At 40.0% G+C, this 21,533-nt stretch overlaps 1 protein-coding gene across 2 annotated transcripts in view; it reads left to right on the top strand.

Moving 5' to 3' along the window:
- Positions 1-21,533, top strand: part of ARHGEF26 (Rho guanine nucleotide exchange factor 26) — a 127,871-nt gene that overhangs the window by 11,320 nt on the left and 95,018 nt on the right. For both annotated transcript variants that reach the window (XM_060639026.3, XM_060639024.3), the window contains 2 exons: positions 15,958-16,014; positions 19,598-19,758. In XM_060639026.3, coding sequence (XP_060495009.2) covers positions 15,958-16,014; positions 19,598-19,758 — 218 coding nt within the window. The remainder of the gene's footprint in view (positions 1-15,957; positions 16,015-19,597; positions 19,759-21,533) is intronic.

Below are 21,533 nucleotides of genomic sequence, written 5' to 3'. Positions count from 1 at the left end.
GTGTAATTTCCATCACCTTGACATGCCAGGTACCTTTGAAAAGGGCGTTCAGACTCCGCAGGCAAAAACAAGCACGCAGGCAGACTTTCTGCTGGAATTCAACACCTAATATAGTCATCCTCTTCTGCACTCTTCATTTGCACTTGCTGACATGGGGCTTTATCAGTAATCTTGAATCATTTTGAGTATCTCTTTAGGTTGTTCAGAAATGCTAAACGCTAGCGAGGAACTGATTTTTCTGTTGTCATCAGAGTGTTCAGCTGTGCGTAGTGTGGCCAACAGCATAATGGGAGATCTGATGTCAGGACTTCAGTCTCTGAGCCCTGGCTCTGCTCTTAAGATGCACAGAGTTTGCCGCTGGACGGCTTTTGCGAACTGCCAAACGAGAAAGGACGATTTGAAAAATGGTGACTTTGACATACGTGTAATTTCATTCAGTTGAATATATAACAGACACTTTGGAGACTTAGCGGTTTTATCTGATGGGACTTATTCTTTTAGAATTTATATTGTGTTCATGGTGAGAGACATACTGTTTTCTACTAAAAACCAGAGCTCCACAGATGTGATAAACCTGAATATCATCCTGTTTGCAGAAATACTTAATGCATGGAGAGGTCATAGAAAATTGCATTCTTTTTCCTTACATTTTCACACGTGTCTGAATTAATTTTCAGTTCAGTGACTTGCATAAAATAATATTCAGTCATATAATTTTCTATTTACCTTTTGCAACATAGCAGTCTCATAAAATTATTTTTTACCTAAGATGGGGATTTGTGCCTTTTACCATACCTATCTTTTGTTTTTTAAAAAATAGAAAAAAACATGCTCATTTTTCATGTCTGGCTTGCTTTTAGTGCTCATAGTGGAAACAGTCTGGGCTTTAGATATCTACTTGTCCACGCTTTTAAGTTGGCAGTAGGTCTCCTGAAATGTTTGTATCTTTATACAGAAATACAGAATATTTGTATCTTTATACAGAAATAGAGGTCCATGTGCCTGGACCTGAGACCCAAGCAGAGATCCTGTTCTAGCTGAGGAACCTGGAGCTGGGGGCCTGCTTAGCTGAGCCAGGGACTAGGCTCTATATGCTCCTGCCATATTAGTACAGTTAGATTATGGGGTTCTCTTAACATTTTTAAAAGTTAATTTTGACTTACGTAAGCAACACATAATACATTCTCCATGTAAAAAAAAGAATTTGAAGAATTCTTTAGTCTTCAGGTAAGACTAAAATCTCTTTTGTCATATCTGCAATCCCAATCTCTTTCCCCTTCTCTATTGGTAGTGCTATTCTTTAAAAAAAATTTTTTTTAAATGTTTATTTATTTTTGAGAGAGAGAAAGAGCGCAAGCTGGGGAGGGACAGAGAGGGAGACCCAGAATCTGAAGCAGGCTCCAGGCGTTGAGCTGGCAGCACAGAGCCCGATGCGGGGCTGGAACCCACGAGCTGTGAGATCATGACTTGAGCTGAGGTCTGATGCTTAAATGACAGCCACCGAGGCGTCCCTAGGCAGTTTTGTTCTTAATTTGGTAACATTCTTCTCAAAATCCACACATACATATTTAAGGGAAATATAAAGATCACATGTGTTTACTTAAATATATACTGTACAGTGTTCACAATTTTGCTTTTTTTCTGAGTGATGTATCATAATCATTTCATGTCTATACATGATGATCTTCACTGTTCTTTCTAGCTGCTGTGTTATTGTATAGGATGGATATCTGTTTTGCCGTCTTTCCTTTTGGGTAGTTATACGTGCATTGAGAATATAATAAAAACTTTGAGGCATAGGTCTTTAAAAATGCAGACACAAATTTACATGTAAATATTTTTTAAAATTTATTTTATTTTATTTTTGAGAGACAGAGTGCGAGCTGGGGAGTGGCAGAGAGAGAGGGAGACAGAATCTGAAGCAGGCTCCAGGCTCTGAGCTGTCAGTTCAGAGCCTGACGCAGGTCTTGAACTCACAGACTGTGAGATCATGACCTGAGCTGAAGTCGGACGCCCAACCGACTGAGCCACCCAGGCGCCCCTGTAAATATTTGTTTATAATTTTGTTTCTTTTCTTTTTTTTAAATTTCAGTTTGAGGATTTTTTTTCTTGTTTAATCTCTAAATACTGGAAACACCTTACTTGAGCTCTCCATATATCGAGTAGCTTCCATGTTGTTCATATCACCTTTAGAAGTTTTTCTTTTTCTGAATTATAGCAGAGTTGGAACTTGAGCTGTATAACTCTTTCTGAAGAATATATATAGATATATAAACTGCTCCAGCTGAAGCTGATTAATGAAAGGGCAATTGAGTAGTAGATATGCCAGTGTTTATGTTCTTGATTCTCCTGAGAGAACAATGGGATGTGAATTGTGGGTGTGTATGCACCACGCCCCTAGGGAGGCAGAACACAAGAGACAGGTGCTCCAAGAAAGTGGGAATTGATGAGCACAGGGATATTAAATTTTGGTCAGCATAACTACAAAAAGGCATTTCAAGCAGAAACCTAGACTTGGGACCCAATACAAAGAAGGTCTTATTATTTCATTGAGCAGAAAACCAATGAGAGAGATTGATGAATGATTCCTTCATTCATCTGGTCTTTATGGAGAGCCTGCTGTATTCTAGGCCCCGTGCTAGACCTCGGAGATAGAGCAAAACAGATTCCGCCTTGCTTTCATGTCCTTGCAGACACTTTTCATGGTGAGACAAGTATCAAATAATCCCACAAATAAATGACAGGATTACAACTGTATTAATGCCATGAAGGACGGGTTTGTGGTGCTCTGAGATCCTATGGGGGAGGGCACTTGTCTGGGCAAGGTGCTGTCAACCGATAGGTGGTGGGAGAGGAAGGGACAGGAGCCTGCCATCAGTGGTGTGTCCACATAGGTGTCTGGGTAAAGTTGGTGGTGGGGGACAGGCACAGGATTGAGGAATCTCAGGCAGAGAAATCATCCTGTACGTGGACCCTCTGGGGTGATAGTGGGTCAGAGGAGTTAAAACTGGTGCAACTGGAGCTTCTTGCTCTGCTTCGTGGGCTCTTCCTCACTCTTCCCATCTCTAAATGTTGGAGGCTCCTGAGGCTCCATCTTTGGGCCTCTTATGTGCACTCATTTGGTGATCTCATCTGATCTTGTGGATTTAAATACATCACATGCTCTGATGACTTCTAGTGTCTATTTCTAGACTGGACCTTTTGCTGAATTTTCAGAGAAGGATATCCAGCTTCATTTCTGGCATCTAATTGGCTTCTCAAAGTTAACCTGTCCAAAAGTTCACTTCTGATTACTCTCTTTTATTTTTATTTTCTCAGCAAATAGCAATTCCATCTTTCTATTTGCCAACATCCAAAGCCTTGGTGTCATTCCTCAGTCTTCTGTTTCTCCCATAACCTTCTTCAAATTTGTTGCAAAGCCTGTTGCCTTTACCTTCAGAATAGAGCTACTCTGCTGTTCTGCCCTGTCCGGCATAGAAGTGGATTATCCCCACTGCTTTTCAGCTCAACTCCTGCATCTACTGGGGCCTCTTTTCATCTCTCCTCCATGTAGGAGCATATAATTATATTGTTTGTTTGTGATCCTGTTAAAATATGCCAAGATGCTTTTTGTTCTGAACCCTAAAGTGTTCTCACCTCCACTTAGAGTAAAGGCCAAGTCTTACAGTAGCCATTGAAGCTGTATAATCTGTCCTGGTTACCTTTCTGGACTTATCTCCGCCATCTTGCTCATTGCTCAGTCTCACTGATGGTCCTTGAATACAAGGTGTACTCTGCGCCAGGGCCTTTGCATTTGTGGTCTGCCCAGCTGCTAGTAACTCTTCTTTTTTAAAAAAAAAAAAATTTTTTTTTTTAACATTTATTTACTTTTGAGACAGAGACAGAGCATGAACAGGGGAGGGGCAGAGAGAGAGGGAGACATAGAATCCAAAGTGGGCTCCAGGCTCTGAGCTGTCAGCACAGAGGCCGACACGGGGCTTGAACTCACGGACCATGAGATCATGACCTGAGCCGAAGTCGGACGGTTAACCGACTGAGCCACCCAGGCGCCCCTAGTAACTATTCTTCCACAGAGCCACATGGCTTTCTCCCTTACCTTCTCCTTTACACTTTCTTAACATTTCTTATCCTCTCTATGACACTTACCTCTCTAACATACTGTGTCATTTACTTTTTTGGTTAATTGCCCATCTACTCTGCTGGAATAAAAGGTACATGAAGGCAGAGGCTTTTGTCCGTTTTGTTTCTTGGTCTATTCCTAGCCCATGAAATGGTGCCTGACTTACAGAAGACTTGCAGTAACTACTGAATGAATTTATGAATGAATGTATAAATGAATGAATAAATTCAGAAAAATAATCCTAGAAGTGAAAATAGTAGAAAGTTATGCATCAGTGAAAACAACAAGGAAGTTTCCTATTTAGGGACCACTTGGAGGCTATATTTAATTTTTATTAAAAAAAATTATTGATGGTTGTTTGGCTGCATCCTGGATCTAATACATGTCTTTGATACATTGGGGAAAATTGACATCTTCACAGTTTAGAACTGTGTTAGCCCGTGGTAGGTGTTTGCATGCTATGAAATCAAATTCAGTTGCAACCTAATTTTTCACTTGGTATTTCTTTTGCACATAGGGTGCATGCAAGAACAATAGCATTCTGTAGAAACATAGTACAATTAGGTAAAAGGAGGGAAGCCTCAGGTACTTTGAGGAGTTCTGAATACTGAGCCTTGGATTGTGGAAATCATCTGTCAGATTCTTGCATTTACTGTCTCGATTTTAAGATGTGCCCTCTGGTGTCTCCTCCTTTAGTCTGATGATGGGACTGTTGCCTCAAGGCCACATCCACAGAATGATTTGTCTTCATGATGATGGAAGAAGTCATCACTATAAAAATTACTATTGAATCTTTAGATATGGAACTTGTGCTTAAAAATGTGTTTTTTCAAAATTTGATTTATCCAGAGTACTGATAGTCTGGATTTTCTACTTTAGTCTGTACTCTTATTAGGTCTTAGCATTATTATGGCACTCTATCTGAATATCTTCAATTGAAGCTATAAAAGATTATAAAGCCAATGGACAGCTTCTACAGAAGTAGTGTTGTCAGTGAAAGGAAATTGAAGATTATTTTCCTTTTTGGCGTGGGAGAGAAACACTGCCACCCATCCAACTGCAATAACACAAAAATGGAGTGGTTCCCATTTTGAAGTGGCAGGAAACTCTGTTTCTGGTAGTGATAGGCAGAGGAGTGTGATTGTTGTTTGTTCAACTGAGCAACAGGGAGCCCTTCTAGCCACATGGGTTCAAGGTCTCAGTGTGAGCAGGCAGTGCAGTGACTGACCTGCCGGAGAGCTGTAGCTCTGGGACCTGCCATTGGACAATTAGGATATTAATTTGTTTACATGCAGTTAAATTATTGACCAAATATTTGCAGAGGACTTACTGTGCACTGAGGATTGTCCTAAGTCATTTCATTACAGTTTATATAGTCCTTAGGACAATACCATGAGGGCAGTGCTGTTTCTCTACTTTGTTTCAAGGTGACTGAGACTGTGAGATGTTAAATATGGTTAGTCTCCTACTGTTTTTGTTAGGGTCTTGTTATTACCTAGAACAGAGCCTCTCAGGTGCCCCGTTATCATGGATACAGGTACGTAGGGCTCTGGAAGAGCAGGAACTATATTTACTTACCTCTGGTATTTGGCCGATCATGTGACTCAGCAACTATCTGCCTGTTGGCTCACTTCTTGTCATGAACTTATTGTCCCATTTTACTGTGTCTGTGTTTTCTCCCAAGAGTTCCTGCATACTCAGTGTCAGAGTTCTGGTAACTTAGACTTGAGGTCACCTGGGATGGGCCTCCCCCACCTCATGTTATCCTTTCAGCTTCCATATATAACTACCCAGTTCAGTTTCTTGAGAGGATCATATCGGATCATATTAGCTCAGCACTTCCCCCCACTTAAGAGGCCACCTAAACATTTATTGTTGTTTGGCTCAAGGTGCCTAATTAGGTATTTTCCAGTCAGCTTTGGCCTCCATGATGCATTATGGTGGTCAATGTGGCCACCTTGGGTCATTTATTTTGTGGAGGTTGTGAGTAGAACAGCTTTTCCTGTAGGGGTCTGTGAGACCGACATGTTGTTGAGCGACATGACTCACGTATCTAGCGTAAATTTACAAATGGTGGAATTGATGCTGCAAACATGCTGCCTATCAGAGGTGGAGCATAACGAGAAATACATTTTACCTTGTAATCGTGTGTGTGTGTATGTGTGTGTTTGTGTGTACATGTCAAAAGTTAGAAGTTACCCTCAGTACTTGCATTACACAATGGTGTTTTCTGTCCTTTCTGTTTTATTACATTTAAATAGATGTTGACCAGAAATCCATGAACTTGATTGTGTCAATCACCTGTAGTTTGGAAAGCACTGGTGTCTGATTCCAAAATCCATTGATATTAACACTGCATTGTAGTGAATGGAACAAACAAAGCAAGCCTAGATCCCAGTACCTGCACTGTAGGAACTTAGAAGCTGGTTCAGAAGACAATAGAAATGAAATATCTAAATGATGTTTCTGAAAGAATGTAGGACACGATGCCAAAATGAATGACCCAGATAGATACTATAGAGAGCCATAAAGGTCAGGGAAGTTTTCTCTAGAGAATATGACTACAACTAGGTGGGCAGAAGAGTAGGAAATAAAAGCAGTAGAAGTATGAAATATGGCTTGAATGGCGTTTGACATATAGGTAAAGGAAGAACAACAGTGGTAGTTCTGTGCCTGTGTCTCAGATCTCCTCCATACCATGAGACAATCCCTGTCTGATGAAAACATTGCATTTTTTTGTACACCTAAGGTAAAATATCAGTTAGTTCACTTTCTTACCCAATATTCCAGAACAGGTTTTGCTCAAGTTAGATTTTTATTGCAATTCTGGGAAATTAACTTTATCGTCAGTGTTGTTTTAAGTAACTTACTGTTTTGGAGTTGATCGTTCCGCTCCATCTGCCACTTGACAAAAACAACAGGCAAAAGTGAAAGAGCCACTGAAATGTTCACACCACCTTCACAAACGGGAGTTTTCTTGCCCTGCAAGAGGAGCGCACCTCAGCCCTGTTCTGCCTTCGTCAGCCCGTGTTGACTCGCGCCTTCACTATGAGTCAGAGGTGCTCATGCTCAGTTACCTACTTCGAGTCCAATCACCACTGTCACACCTGCACCCTTGCCTGTCCTCACTCACTTTCATCACTGCCTCAGAAGCCACTGCGTGGTTTGGGCTTGATTGAAATCTTGCTTTCTTGTTGCCTCCCTTTCCCTTAGCTATTTCGCTTCTTTTATCTGCTAGTGGTCACCTGCCACACCTCTAGCTTTCCTTGTGGGCGACAACAAAGGAACGCAGGTAATATTGACACCCTGGAACCATTCCATTTGCCTGCTGTGCTTGCTTTCCTCCTTTCGAGAGAGGACTTTGAAACATATTTTAGCTTTTATTAAAAATGAGGCTGTAATTACAAAGTACCAGTAGACAAAAGGAAGAAAATAAAAATTAGTTGAAATCTCTCCCCTCCCCATCATTATTGACGTTTTGATATAGAACTTCGCAGACTTTTTAAAAAAAATGTATGTATGTATAGAGTTTTTTCTTTTGAGCAAAAGCTCAATAATTTAATATTGCCTTGTTACCCATATTTCCCCCTACCAATATAAATATCGCTTCATGTCTTTAAATCTACTGTTTTATAACTCATTTTTTTCTCTCAACCATGTTGTGAATGACTTTTCATGTCATTAAACTTTCTTCTACAAGAACTTTTTTTCAAGCCCATAGCCTGTTTCATCAAATAAGTGGATATTTGGTTCTTTTACCCAACTCCCTGTTGTCAGTTGTTAGTTTGTTCTGCGGTCTTCACTATAAAACTCAAAATCTAAAGCTGATTAAGTTCTTTCAAACAATGTTTTTGAATCACAGAAGTAATACAGGTAGATTCTCCGTATTACAACATTCAACTTGCCAGTTAAGGCTAAATCTGTTTTGACTTTACCACCAATTCCAGGCCTTTGCCGGTTAACCACTGTGAGCACTGCTTCTGGGGATTGTGTTAAACGTTTTACTTTTTAAACATCTTGCCTTTTATTAAATGCTTTTAGAGAATTGCCCTCTTCAAAAGTCAGCTTCCTTTCCATCCTTTCTATTTCATGTCATTAGCTTTTCATGCCTTTCCTAACTTCACTTTCTTCTCTTAATTGTTGATCAATACGGGAGAGCTGCTTCTCATCTGGGGGCTAGAGGTTGACTACGCTGGAGTCTGGGCTCAGCAGCCCATAGGGGACTGAGGCTAGTGAGAGCTGCAAGTGAAAGAGAGGAATGTTTTTAGCAGGAGTCATGTCAAGACTAATGAAAGAGTTAAGTTGCAGGGTCCCCTGCTGACAGGGTAGCTTTCAAGAGCAGCAGAAGCTGGGAACCCAGTGGGAGGTGAGGTGTCTGGGGTATTCAGGAGGAGGACTGTTTTAGGGGATGAACAGCAGCAGAGCACAACCAGGAATTCAGAAGTGTTAGAAGGCAGGGTGCTGTGATGGTTAAGAGCTCACAGCCTTGGGGGTGGGGGGGCGAGCAGGCAGGACTGGGTTTGCATCCCGGTTTTACTGCAATAATATTAGGGCTAATGATTTAACTTTTCCGTGATTCTGCGTTTCATTTGTAAAATAGGGTTAGAGCCAGCCTCCTTGCATGGTTGTGATAAGGTTTAGGTGTTACAAGTTCTGGTGCATGGATGAGCATTTGATGCAGCAGTCGTTTGAGAAGTAAATTGAGGGCCAACAAGAATTGCATCAGGAGTTGGCCGGATACCGGTAGCTAGCTAGTGAGGGCTGGCTGGCTACGATGAAGTAATGTGTGCTTATCTCCTAAATTGTACAAAGGACAACAGTTCATTCTTGTACGTTTAACTACCTATCTGCTTGTGGTTTGTACTCTCTGCCTCCTATCTGTATTGAAATAATTCGGGTTCATTCGGGAATCCTGGCTCTGTCTGTAGAAGGTGACACAGGCCATAGAGGAGAGAAAACCTCGAGCCCTGGCCTGCCTTATCTGAGTTTGCCATTGATTTAGCAGGCCTGAGGTTACCTCCAGGAGGCTGCTTGCTGCTTCTTAAGATCCAAGAACTTTGGTGAGGATTACAGGATTATTACTACAGTAGATCAAAGAGGAGATTGGTTTTTTGAACAAATGAATTAGGAGGTCCCTGGCATGTTAGTTGACATATTTTTAAAATCAAGCCTATGATTTTATTAGTCGGACCATTGTCTTCTACCTCTTCATTTTTTAAAATAGTGTTTTATCTATTTACCCACCCTTCCCTAAAAATGTGACACTGTCTTCCTCTTGATCTCATTTATCTGATCTTTGGTTACACAGATGTCTGACTCTTTATTTTTTAGTTTTTTTTTAATGTATTTTTAGATCTCTGACCCTTTAGACTGATGTTCTGTGGCAGCTCGTAGCTTGGGTAGTGTGATCTCTCAGGGTCCTTCTGATATGAATGAGGTGGGACTAGAGAGAGCCTACAGGCCAGGTTGCAAGGACACTATTTCTGGATCTGCGCAGATTTTTCATTTTAGGGACTTGAGACATACTCTCAGGGGGCAGCCGTTCCCATGTTATTTACAGTGAAAGAACTCTAGCTCATTTGTAATTCAGGGCCTGTATGGGTTGTGTTAAGTCTGTAGAAAGGACCTGGGAGTGATTGTGTCCCATGGTATAATTTTACTTGGCAATTCATTCCCTTCCCACTCTTGAACTCTTGAGAACAAAAGCCTGTGAATAGGGAATCACCAACAGGCGTGAATAACCAGATGATTTTCAGCAAGTGGGTAAACTCCAGCAAGTTTAAAGGTCTTAGCTCAAGTTGAGTATTCAATGTACATTAGTGCTTTATGGAGCCAGAGTGATCTTGGAGTATAAATACCTGTTCTAATTTTTCACCAGCTATATTTCTGAGCCTTTTTGGTCAGTCAGTCTTTTGGGGCCCTCCCATTCTGGTTTCCCTGGCTGGTGGGGAAACATAGTAGAAAGAATGTGCCTGCATCTTATCTAGAAATAGTGTCAACTCATGGAGGGCCTGAGAACATACCCCGTGGAAAATGATCGTCTAGTTGGCTGAGAAATTGGTGTTACTAATGTCAGCTTCCCCCACAGATATCGGACCAGCTCTATTCTGTAGATAGGTTCTGTATAAATGGCAATACCAGGGCTCTGTTTGGGACTTAGAGAACTTGGCTTATAACCTATTCCAGTCAATGAAGTCAAAGGCCAAGGAATAATTGTGCAAAGTTTATGGATGTCTGGGCACAATTCTCTGCAAGGTGAAAACTCCTGTAACTATGGTGAGTACAGGAATGGAATTAAGTGCTAAAAACCTGCCTGCAAGGTATCAAGAAGGAGCCAGGCATGAATTTTAGATGGAGTATCTAATAATTAACTTCTGGCATTATTCTTTACGGAGTTTACCTTTTTATCAGTTTCAAAAACTACATTTTAGGTCTAACTAGACAATATCATTTCCATAGATGAAGTATCTTGTATCGTTCTTTATTAGTTTTAGCCAATTGTCAATTTCCATCTCATTTGAATATGCAAATTATATCCCTTAGAAAGATCATGAGTGAAGAGTTTCAATACTGATTACAGCAATAAATACGTATATATAAATAGAATCATAAGGATGAATGTAAAACTATTATAACATTAATGAGTTCTCTGCATTCACTGTCTTGATAAGCCCCATACATACATTTATATTTTGTAACTTATGTTAAAATTATAGATTTGGGGAGTACCTGGGTGGCTCAGTCGGTTAAGTGTCCAGCTTCAGCTCAGGTCGTGATCTTGCAGTTCACGAGTTCGAGCCCAATTTAGGGCTCTGTACTGACAGCTGGGAGCCTGGAGCCTGCCTTAGATTCTGTGTCTCCCTCTCTCTCTGCCCCTCCCTGCTCATGCTCTGTCTCTCCCTCTCAAAAATAAATAAACATTAAAAAAAAACACAAACTATAGATTTGGGCTCAGTTGTGTTGTTTTATTTGAAGTAATTTTTATCTATTTAAAATACTGAAGATAATGGCAGGCATCATACTTTCTTCTTAGAGTCTGGAATCTGCCATAGCAGATTAGATTAGGTGAACTGTTAGGTTATACAAAATCAAGAACCCCAGGTTGAATCCAGTTCTTAGTGTTTCATTAAACTACTTTTTCAGTTTTATTTACTGATGACATAGTTAAATTAAAAATTTTAAATCAGTGAGGAATAAGAAAGCTCGAATGAAGTCAGACATTTAGAGGAGTGTTGCTTTTGCTGTCTGTGTGTTCCCAGTTGTACTCAGCCAGAACTACCAGTACGAGATATAGGTTAAAATATAGAAGAGGCCTGTACAATTTTAATTCTTTTTTCATTTAGGATAGCACACAGGAATCAGGTGTTAGAGGCTGCTATACTATTTTTTTTTTTTCTTTTCTACACATGGAAACGGGGAACACTTGAAGAAACATGATGAACTTGATAATATTTCAGATTCTCTTGGCACAGATGTGCAAACTGCAAAAAACAGGTCAATTTAAAAAACTATAGGTATAAATATATGTTTCTATGCATTTTTTTTCCCTTGGGGGGGACAAATAGGCTGAGCATTTCAGTGAGTTTACTTAAGTTTACTGATAAGGTTGCTGTTTTTGAATTAGAACATTTCTAGAGGTATTTACTCTTCATATTCTCCTCATTTCCCTTCCTTTTCTACTCTCCACCCCTCCTTTCCTTCCTTGTTTCTTTCTGCTTGATCTTTTGCTCTAGTGTGTTCATTCTACCCTAATATTCTGTACTCTTTTGCTAGTCTCCATGGGGCCTCCTTTGATATCATTCTCTCCCTCTTTGTCTGGTTACATCTCTCCACACTCCTTAGTCTCTGAAAGCACCTGGCCTGTTCATGACCTTCTACATCCAGGTATCTGCTCTCAGGTACTACTTAATTTAGAGTTGAATGTAGAAAGAGGTCTCAGGTGGACAAAATGATTCCTCTTGGCTCTGGAGGGAGAAGCTGTCTAGCCTGCCCTGAACAGAGAAGGGCTGGGATAGGAGGGCAGGCCCCAGAGCAGTGGTCTGGCAGCCAGCCAGGAGGGCTTGGTCTGTCATAACTCTCTGGAGTAAACTTTCAGGCTTCTCCAATATGCTGCACTTCAGATTTCTTAATTATGACCCAAGAACACTCCCCTAGAATCTTTTTTCTTTCTTTCTTTTCTTTAATAATAATCTCCAGTTGTTATTTCTTTCTCTTTCTTTCTTTCTTTCTTTCTTTCTTTCTTTCTTGTCTCCGTGGTTTTGTATGGGTTGTTGGTTTCTTACTGATGACTTTTTGTTAAAGGAGTATTTTATCATTGTTTGCATTAGTATTAATGAAATATGATAATTCTGGGAGTTAGCACTTTGCCTTTTCAACACTACCTTTCTTCCCCCTCTAAAGAAAAACTATTTTAGCTAAGGATCTTTTTTTCTTTTCTTTTTGATAGGATGAAGTACTGTTAATCCCTCAGTAAACTAGCTGTCATCAGTATGGGTCTCAACGCCCATGTGGTTCACTCTCTTTCTCTTAAGATTTCTTGGTCTGAACTCACTAATAATTTTGGACAGGGATGCCAGTGCATGGCGATTCTGGTGATCTCACCTGCAGAGATTGTGGGCATGGTGCCTGGATATCGATCTGCCAGGACTGTGTGTCAGGAAGGAAATCCTGTGAAATTCCTGCTCAGGGTTAACCAAACGGGAGCAGTGCTGAACGGTTTCATTCTTCTGGCCAGTCTCCTCCCTTATAAAATGGATGAAGAAGCCTTTTTAGCCATGAATTCTTGCTGACAGGCTGACCCAGGGTCAGGATGGTGGGTAAGGCTAAGAACATTCCACAGTATGGGTGGATGAAAAAGAACATATGGAGACTTGCTACAGACCTGGCATTAGAAGGAGTCTTAGTAATGATTGCCCAACACTAGAAAAGAGGTGCCTCTCGCAGAGAGCAGGAGTCCCTCAGCCATATAATATCATGATGGAGAGCATGAGCTCTGGAGTTAGACAGGCATGAAGGCAGATCCTGGCCTTTCTACCTGTTGGCTATGTGATCTCAGATCTTAAACCTGAATTGGAGATAAGAATAGTATTGACTTTCTTGAGTTTTTATGAGGATTCAGTGGGAAAAGTAGTATAAAAGTGCTTATTTCCACACTTCCAGGCACACAATAAATGTTCAGTCAGTGATTGCTACCTTTACCATTATTGATTTAAGACTCTTTCTACACGACTGTACTGTTTTTTGTCCTTTTCCAAAAGTCAGGTTGGAGACTGTGATGTGATTGTCTTCATTTCCACGGCAGCACCATGTAGGGCACTGTGCACCAGCGGCCTTCACACAGGGCTTGCGCCAGCAGGGATTCATGGAGACTCTGCAGAGTGGACAGGGATACCATTTTCCAGATCTTTAAGTTCCAGGGATCCTCCTTTCTAACACTGAGACTGCATGTGCACAGTGTTACCCCAGGGTTTTTTCTTGGTTTCCTCTCTTACAGTTGCCCTTTTGCATTTTTACTAAAGAAAGGCATCTCTCTTTTCCATCTCGTATCTTAGGGTGGTGGCTTGTTCCAATGTGTCAGACCACTGGGGCGCAAGATACAGGGGGTCAATTTAGAATACTGGTTTTAGGGGCGCCTGGGTGGCTCAGTCGGTTAAGCCTCTGACTTTGGCTCAGGTCATTATCTCATGGTTAGTGAGTTCAAGCCCCACGTTGGGCTCTGTGCTGAAGGTTCAGAGCCTGGAACTTGCTTTGGATTCTGTGTTGCCCTCTCTGTCTTCCCCTCCCCTGCTCATGCTCTCTCTGTCTCTAAAAAATCAATAAACATTAAAAAACAAATTTTTTTAGAATACTTGTTTTAGGGAAGCCTCTTTTAATGAAGCCACCATAAAGTCGCCACCTTACTAAGGGTTGCATTCTCAGTAAAATTCATTTTTAGGGTCTAATGCATTAAAGTTGGAAGTGATTGTGTTATTTTGATCATAGGTTATTAATGATAATTGTGGTGATTATATAATCCAGGAGAGGGTCTTTTATACTTAAAACTCATTGGTCAGAGGATATCTTAGAAAATTAAATGTAAAAGTGTACTTTTGCATCAAAGTATACTAGTGTAATTCCTCAGCTACCCTAACACATAGAATTACATTAGGAAATTTGGGAGGGAAATTGACATAGAAATGTGATTTTTATGGAGAAAGAAGAATAATCTCCAGTTGTTATGGAAAGTATATTTATCTTTAAATGGATGGTGGTGGATATCACATCATTATATTTTTTATATTCCACTGGATACATTGAAAACAGTGTAGGCAACAAGTTTTAAAATGTCTAGATTTACAATTAGCAGAAAACTATATCTTTTAATTCTTATTTTATAAATGTTTATTTTGAGAGAGAGAGAGAGAGCATGTGAGTGAGGAGGGGCAAAGGACAGAGGGAGAGAGAGAATCCCAAGCAGGCTCCACACTGTCAGCATGGAGCCCAGTGTGGGACTTGATCTCATGAACCTGAACTGAAATCAGGTTGGGTGCTTAACCGACTGAGACACCCAGGTGCCCCATCTTTTTAATTCTTTAAATACACAACGAAAACTTTGAGATGTCGACTTAAGAATGATCTAGGGGAACATGGTTAAGAAAACTTTATTAGCAAGTATGAAAACAAAAATGTTTGAAGACCTGTGTTAATATTTTATTGCTATTAGTTTCTCAGAAAAGGGGAGGGCACTCACCTTTCTTGCGGTCCTTCTTTCTCTTAAGCACAGAATTTAATTGGTCAACTTGTATGTATGCCTGACCTTTTGCTAATTTATTTATTTATTTAAAAAAGATTTTTTTTAACGTTTATTTATTTTTGAGACAGAGAGAGACAGAGCATGAATGGGGGAGGGGCAGAGAGAGAGGGAGACACAGAACCGGAAGCAGGCTCCAGGCTCTGAGCCGTCAGCCCAGAGCCTGACGCGGGGCTCGAACTCACAGACCGCGAGATCGTGACCCGTGCTGAAGTCGGACGCTTAACCGACTGAGCCACCCAGGCGCCCCTCTTTTGCTAATTTAATTTTCAGTTGAAAAATAGGAGTATCTTTCCTGTGCCAGACTCAGTGTCAGGTGTAGCAGAAAACACACCAGGCCCCGCCTTCATGGAGTTCTTAGTTCAGCCTCTACTCTTTGGTTTAGAAACCGCATTATGATAGAATCTGCAGTAATCAAATAAAAATGGGTTGTAATTTAGGTAGGGACTGCAGTGATTTACCTAACGCTGCAACTGCGTTACTCCTGGTATGAGACCGGCGTTCATGGCTTTTGTGGGTACTGTTGCTTGTCCAAAGAACATCAGGCTAACATCCTTACTTGGCAAATTTAAATATGTGAAATTCGGACAGAGAGGACTTTGTTTTCCTGTTTGATTGGGTTTCTGTGAAGAGCACGGGTATTCTGTGGAGTCTTGGTGAAATATAGAATTAAAGTTACTTTTTAAGTGTGCGGTCTTGGGCAGTAAACTTTTGAGGGATGGCTTCACTTTCTTTATTGTTAGGTTTCTTCACTTACGATTTGTGAGGTTAATTTGAGAAGTATTTTAGGAATATCTAGACCTAAGACTAGAGCAGATTAATGCAGCCTGATAGGAGAGTGTTCTAGACGCTTTGCAGTTCTTTTGTGTTAATGCTAGTTTATTAATATGATTCAATATTACATGAGGGACCCAGAAATTAATATGTGCTTAATTCATATGTCTTGCATAGTTTCCTATAATTCATTTCTCGAAGGGTGTGGAGTTATGCCTTATGTGATAAATTGTTAAAGTTAATGAGCCCAACTTTCTTTTGCTTTTTCCTCTAGGTGAAAAGAAATGGATTATCACAGACAGTTAGCCAGGAGGAAAGAAAGAGACAGGAGGTATGTTTTCTACTGGCAGATACTTTTATTTATATTTTTGATATATTTTTTAAGTTTTTAAATTTATTTCAAGAGACAGACCGTGTGAGTGGGGGAGGGGTAGAGAGAGAGGGAGAGAGAGCAAGAGAGAGGCAGAGAGAGAGAGAGAGAGAGAGAGGGAGGGAGGGAGGGAGGGAGGGAGAGAATTCCATGCAGGCTCCATACTGCCAGTGCAAAGCTGGATGCAGGGCTCAAACTCATGAACCATGAGGTCATGACCTGAGCCGAAATCAAGAGTTGGATGCTTAACTGACTGAGCCACCCAGGTGCCCCAAGCAGATACTTTTTAGAGTTCCTAGGAATGTGTGTGCTTTCATCTACTGTGTGCACTGGTTCAGTGTTTTCCTTCGAAAACGTATTCGTTTTGTTCTTTTAACATAGGGGGTATGTGATCATTGTCAAATAAAGCTCCATGTAAGCACCCAGAAAAGAAAACTTTAAAATACCTTAATGTCATTTTAACTTGAATAACAAAGCACCTAGTAGAGGTATTTAAACTGAAAGAAATATGTTGAAAAATGAATGAGATGTTAGGTCCTGGAATTGAAAAAGGATGTTGGTGGGAAAACTGATGAAATCTGAGTAAAGTACATAAATTTGTCTACGGATAAAATGTAATGTACCCTCGCTGTGTCATGTGCCCTGGCTAGGGGAAGATGGATGAAGGAAATACAGGAACTCTGAACCCTCTTTACAAGATTTCTATAAATTAAATTTGTACCAAAACAAAGGTTTACTTAATAAAAAATAAAACTGATAGTAATAGCATTTTACAACTTGAAGTTTAAATAAATGTAGTTTAAGGAAATTACTCATTGTAATAATATTGTGAAGTTCTCAAAACACTTTCCTCTTGTTTTATGCATATTAACATGTATATATATGTTTATGTATATATGTGTGTATACATATACACACACAAATATTACACAAAGGACATGCACTGTATTTTTGTTTCATGGGGATAAATAACACAAAAATACACGGATACATTATAGTGCCTTTTTTTTTTTTTTTTAAGTTTAAGAATAGTATATAACATTGGTGTACCCATCACTGAGAATTAACAAATATATTACATTTATACTTTTTACTCATATTTTTTAAAGACAACAAAACTTTCAATAAAGTAGAATTCCTTTTCTCCTCAGTTGTCATTTTCTTCCTCTCCTCCCCAGAGGCAACTGTAATTATGAAATGATGTGTATCTATCCAAATTGTGTTTTTAAGTCATGTATTACATATATTTATGTACATGTATTTGGGTGCATGTGTATGTGTTAAAATGTAGATATATGCTTATTCTGAACATGTTTTTTGTTTGCTTTTGACATTCAGCACTATATTTGGGATTTATGTAGGTTAATATATATTAATGTAGTATTAATATGTATATAGTATTCCATTTTCTAAATTCCACCTTTTAAAAAAAAGCTATTGTCCAAATTTTGGACAGTAGGTGATATGTTTTTTTTTTTTTTTTTCTTTATCGCAACATAAACAGTGTTTCTTTGTGGACAAATTACTCTAGGGTCCTAAGCCCATTTGATTTGAACATTTGTGTTCTTTTAAACCTTTCCTATTTAAGCCTATGTCTTTCCCCTATATTTTGAAAATATTCAGATTTGTGATAAAAAACTAGTGATGGCAGCAAATCTAACTTTATGGTTTCTTTCTATTCCTATATGGCTATTTTTAGAAAGTTTAACCCAATTTTCTTTTAAGTAGTTGATGGCTCTGTTGCAGGATGTTTTAGCAGTTATTATATTAAATCTATTATATTAAACTGCCACTTATTCATCTTTTCACGTGACCTATTCTACATCGTTCATGTCATATTTTTGTTCAAATCTTAGTATTTTGCATTTGATTACAAAAGCTTTTGCTTTTGAAAATATTTTGTCATTCCAAGTTACCATATCTATGAACAACCTGAAATCCACTATTTTTGGTCAGGAAGTGACAATTTTCTTCAGTCTGCATTGAATTTCCTAAGGATAATTGTATTGACTGAATAGAATTATGCAAGATTCAGGTCAAGTGAGACTGTTAATGTCCTCACTCTTTACTCATTAGATGATTACATCACTTAAGTGCCTGGAGCACAGCTGAGGCTAGACCAACACCTTTAAGTAAGACTTCCTTTAAAGCTTATAGATGCTGAAAAGGGAGGCGAACATTGAGACCAGCACCACTAAGCTGACTTACAAAATATGGCCCAGCCAGCAGTTGGGCTTCCACGTGCCTGTGCCTGTCTGCTCCCACCTAGTCTCAGCCACAGCACAGGGCCTTATGGGAAGAATCTCCTGTGCGTTTTGGGTCAGGGGCTTGAGGGGAGGTGGGGAGGAGCCCTGGAGGTCAAGGCAATGATGGCAGTGTTACCAGGGAGATCTCCGGGGAAGGATGCGAATCTCAAGCCTGCAAGGATGTTTACCACCCAACCTCAGGAAGAATCCCTGTATTGTGATTCTTGGAGGATCTGAAGTGGTTTTGTTTTTTTTTGTTTTTTAAATGTTATTTGTTTTTGTGTGTGTGTGAGAGAGAGAGAGAGAGAGTGCGCGTGAGCAGGGGAGGTGCAGGGAGAGAGAGACACATAGAATGTGAAGCAGGCTCTAGGCTCTAAGCTGTCAGCACAGAGCCCGATGCAGGGCTTGAACCCACAGACCACGAGATCATGACCTGAGCCGAAGTCAGACGCTGAACTGACTGAGCCACCCAGGAGCCCCTGAAGTGATTTTTGTTAATGAGCTAGATGAATTCCTTACACAGGGTGTAGGTGCCTATTCACTTATGCGGGCTGGCTTTTCATCATTATGAACACTTACCAGGTAACCATTGTATGCCTGACACCAACCATTTCCGCAGACAGTCCTTCGCTCCTTCTTGAGATATTGACGAGAGCAGAGAGGGTGGCTTGTTGAATAAACAGAATTACTTTCAGTTGTATGAGTTTAATATAAAAGAATTCCTGTGGCTGATAAAAACCTTTTAAGGGTGAATACAGTCATGCTCTTTTAATACACCCAGACTCTTTGCTGTTATTGACTGCAAATTTGTTAGACTGAAACATAGGGAGAGAAAAGGCCCACACAAGAGGAGAGCAAAGAAATGTATTTGTAAGAAATTTTCTCTGAATCTCAAGTGATGTCTATAAATCCTTACTGTCCCAGAGCAGTCTACTTTGAAAACAGGGCTGTAGGAGATGACCCCAAAGGTTAATTAATGTCACACTGAGATTTTATGACAGGCCCTAGCTTTCTTCCATAGATTCCACCCCTTGGCAAAGCATGACCTCAGGATGCAATCTCAAGTCATCCAAGTGCTTCCACTTTTTCATTTTTACACTGTCGGCAGTGACTCTATTTCTTGAGATTTGGATGTTCATGCTTTACATGAAGTCAGTAGTTAGGTGATGCGTTTTCCTTAATGCTTATCTTTTTTTGCTTTTCAAGATATGTCTTTTTTTATAGGAGGGTTATGAGAACTTATTTTAGTTCTTCAATTATAAGAATTAATGATATCTTTCTTTTCCCCTCTTTACCAGGCTATCTTTGAAGTCATATCCTCTGAACACTCATATTTACTCAGCTTGGAGATCTTGATACGAATGTTTAAAAATTCTAAAGAACTGAGTGATACGATGACCAAAACAGAGAGTCACCATCTTTTCTCCAACATTATGGATGTGTGTGAGGCAAGCAAAAAGTAAGTTCACCTTAGTTGGCCTTTAGTCAGGCCAAGACATTCCTTACTAACGAACATCTGTGTTACCTCAAACAAGACCTTTAGAAGTATGAGGTCTCTCATGGAGTTAATTGGCTTTTATCTTTATTCCTTGAAATAAATTTTAAGGTATGTTTCAGGTTGTTGATGTTTAGATGGATGCCAAGTGCATAATGAGTTGTCTCTCACTCCTCTGTCCCTCCCTGTTCTCCTCACACTTGTCCTTTTATTCTTCCTTTTAAATTATACCAATAATAGAACAACTTTTAGTTGTGCAGGAGAAAATGACTCACAGTCATACTAGTCAAATACAAACGTTATTTTTGTCTACATTTTCACATTTTTTCTTCATATATGTAATTATTATTTTGAAAATGTAGTCACAGTGACCTGGTTTCTTTAGGTTTTCCCTAGTTAAGATTCCATAAATACTATTAGAGGAGTTTCCATTATTAGTTTTAGTGAGTGTAGGAATCTCAGCTTGTATACCAGTGATGAGCTCTTGTATTCTTTTGAGTGAACTACGGAGCCTGTACTGGAGCCATGTGCCACCAGTGGGCTAAGCTGAGCCATCCTGAGTTGCTGTTTTGCTAGGTCAAAATGGTTGAATATTGGCAATTTTAAATAGTTGGGTCAAAGGTGGGTTTACCGTCTAATTAATGAAGCTTAAGCTTTAAGCTTTAATTAATTATTTGCTTTTGTGCCTTTTTTTTTTTTTTTAAAGTTTATTTAGGGGCGCCTGGGTGGCTTGGTCAGTTAAGAGTCCGACTTCAGCTCAGGTCATGATCTCATGGTCCGTGAGTTCGAGCCCCGCGTCAGGCTCTGTGCTGACAGCTCAGAGCCTGGAGCCTGTTTCAGATTCTGTGTCTCCCTCTCTCTCTGCTCCTCCCCTGTTCATGCTCTGTCTCTCTCTGTCTCAAAAAATAAATAAACATTAAAAAAAAACAATTTAAAAAAAAGTTTATTTATTTATTTTGAGAGAAAGAGTGGGAGAGGGGCAGAGAGAGAAAGAGACAGAGAAAGAATCCCAGGCAGGCTCTGCGCTGTCAGAACAGAGCCCGATACGGGGCTCAATCCCACGAACTGTGAGATCATGACCCGAGCCGAAATCAAGAGTCAGATGCCTAACCAACTGAGCCAGTCAGGTGCCCCGTGCCTATTTATTTTTCTAATTTTTGTGCCTGTGTGTTGTACCTGCTTTAGTACCCACAAAAACCGGATCTGTCCTAGGTAGGGAGTATTCTTGTGAATCTGGACATTGTTTATTTGTCACGTTAGGGTAGAGCCAAGCAAACAGTAATGATAACGTGCTCATGCCCACTGGCACCTTCACTGTGTGCAAGTAGATCTTCCTTTTGAACTTACAAGATTGACCATTCATGTTGAACACGTAAGCCTATGAATTGAGGCTACTTCAGAGTGCTGGAGTTTGTGGTCAGATCCATGAGATCTTCAAAATTTCACGGAAGTGACACAACTTCAGAATCCAAATTCTGCCACAGGAAAAGATCTTGGTAATCTTGATACTGATGTGGATACTTAAAAAGAACGTGTTTTGAGGAGGCAGTGGGCCCGTGGTGTGTGGGTGGGGGCATGCACCTCGGCTTGGAAATCCTTGTTTAGACATGGGGTTGTTGCTTGTGTTCAGCCCATTGGTCCTCTTGGTAGTCTTAGCAGTTTTGGTAAGAGAAAGGGACATCTCTTTTCTCCTTCAGTGAAGAGTCGGAACAAGAGCCTTAGATGGTGTGTCCCTAATT

This window comes from Panthera onca, chromosome C2 (assembly GCF_046562875.1).
Source record: "Panthera onca isolate mPanOnc1 chromosome C2, mPanOnc1 haplotype 2, whole genome shotgun sequence".
NCBI lineage: Eukaryota > Metazoa > Chordata > Mammalia > Carnivora > Felidae > Panthera > Panthera onca.
This window is presented reverse-complemented; position numbering and strand designations above follow the sequence as displayed.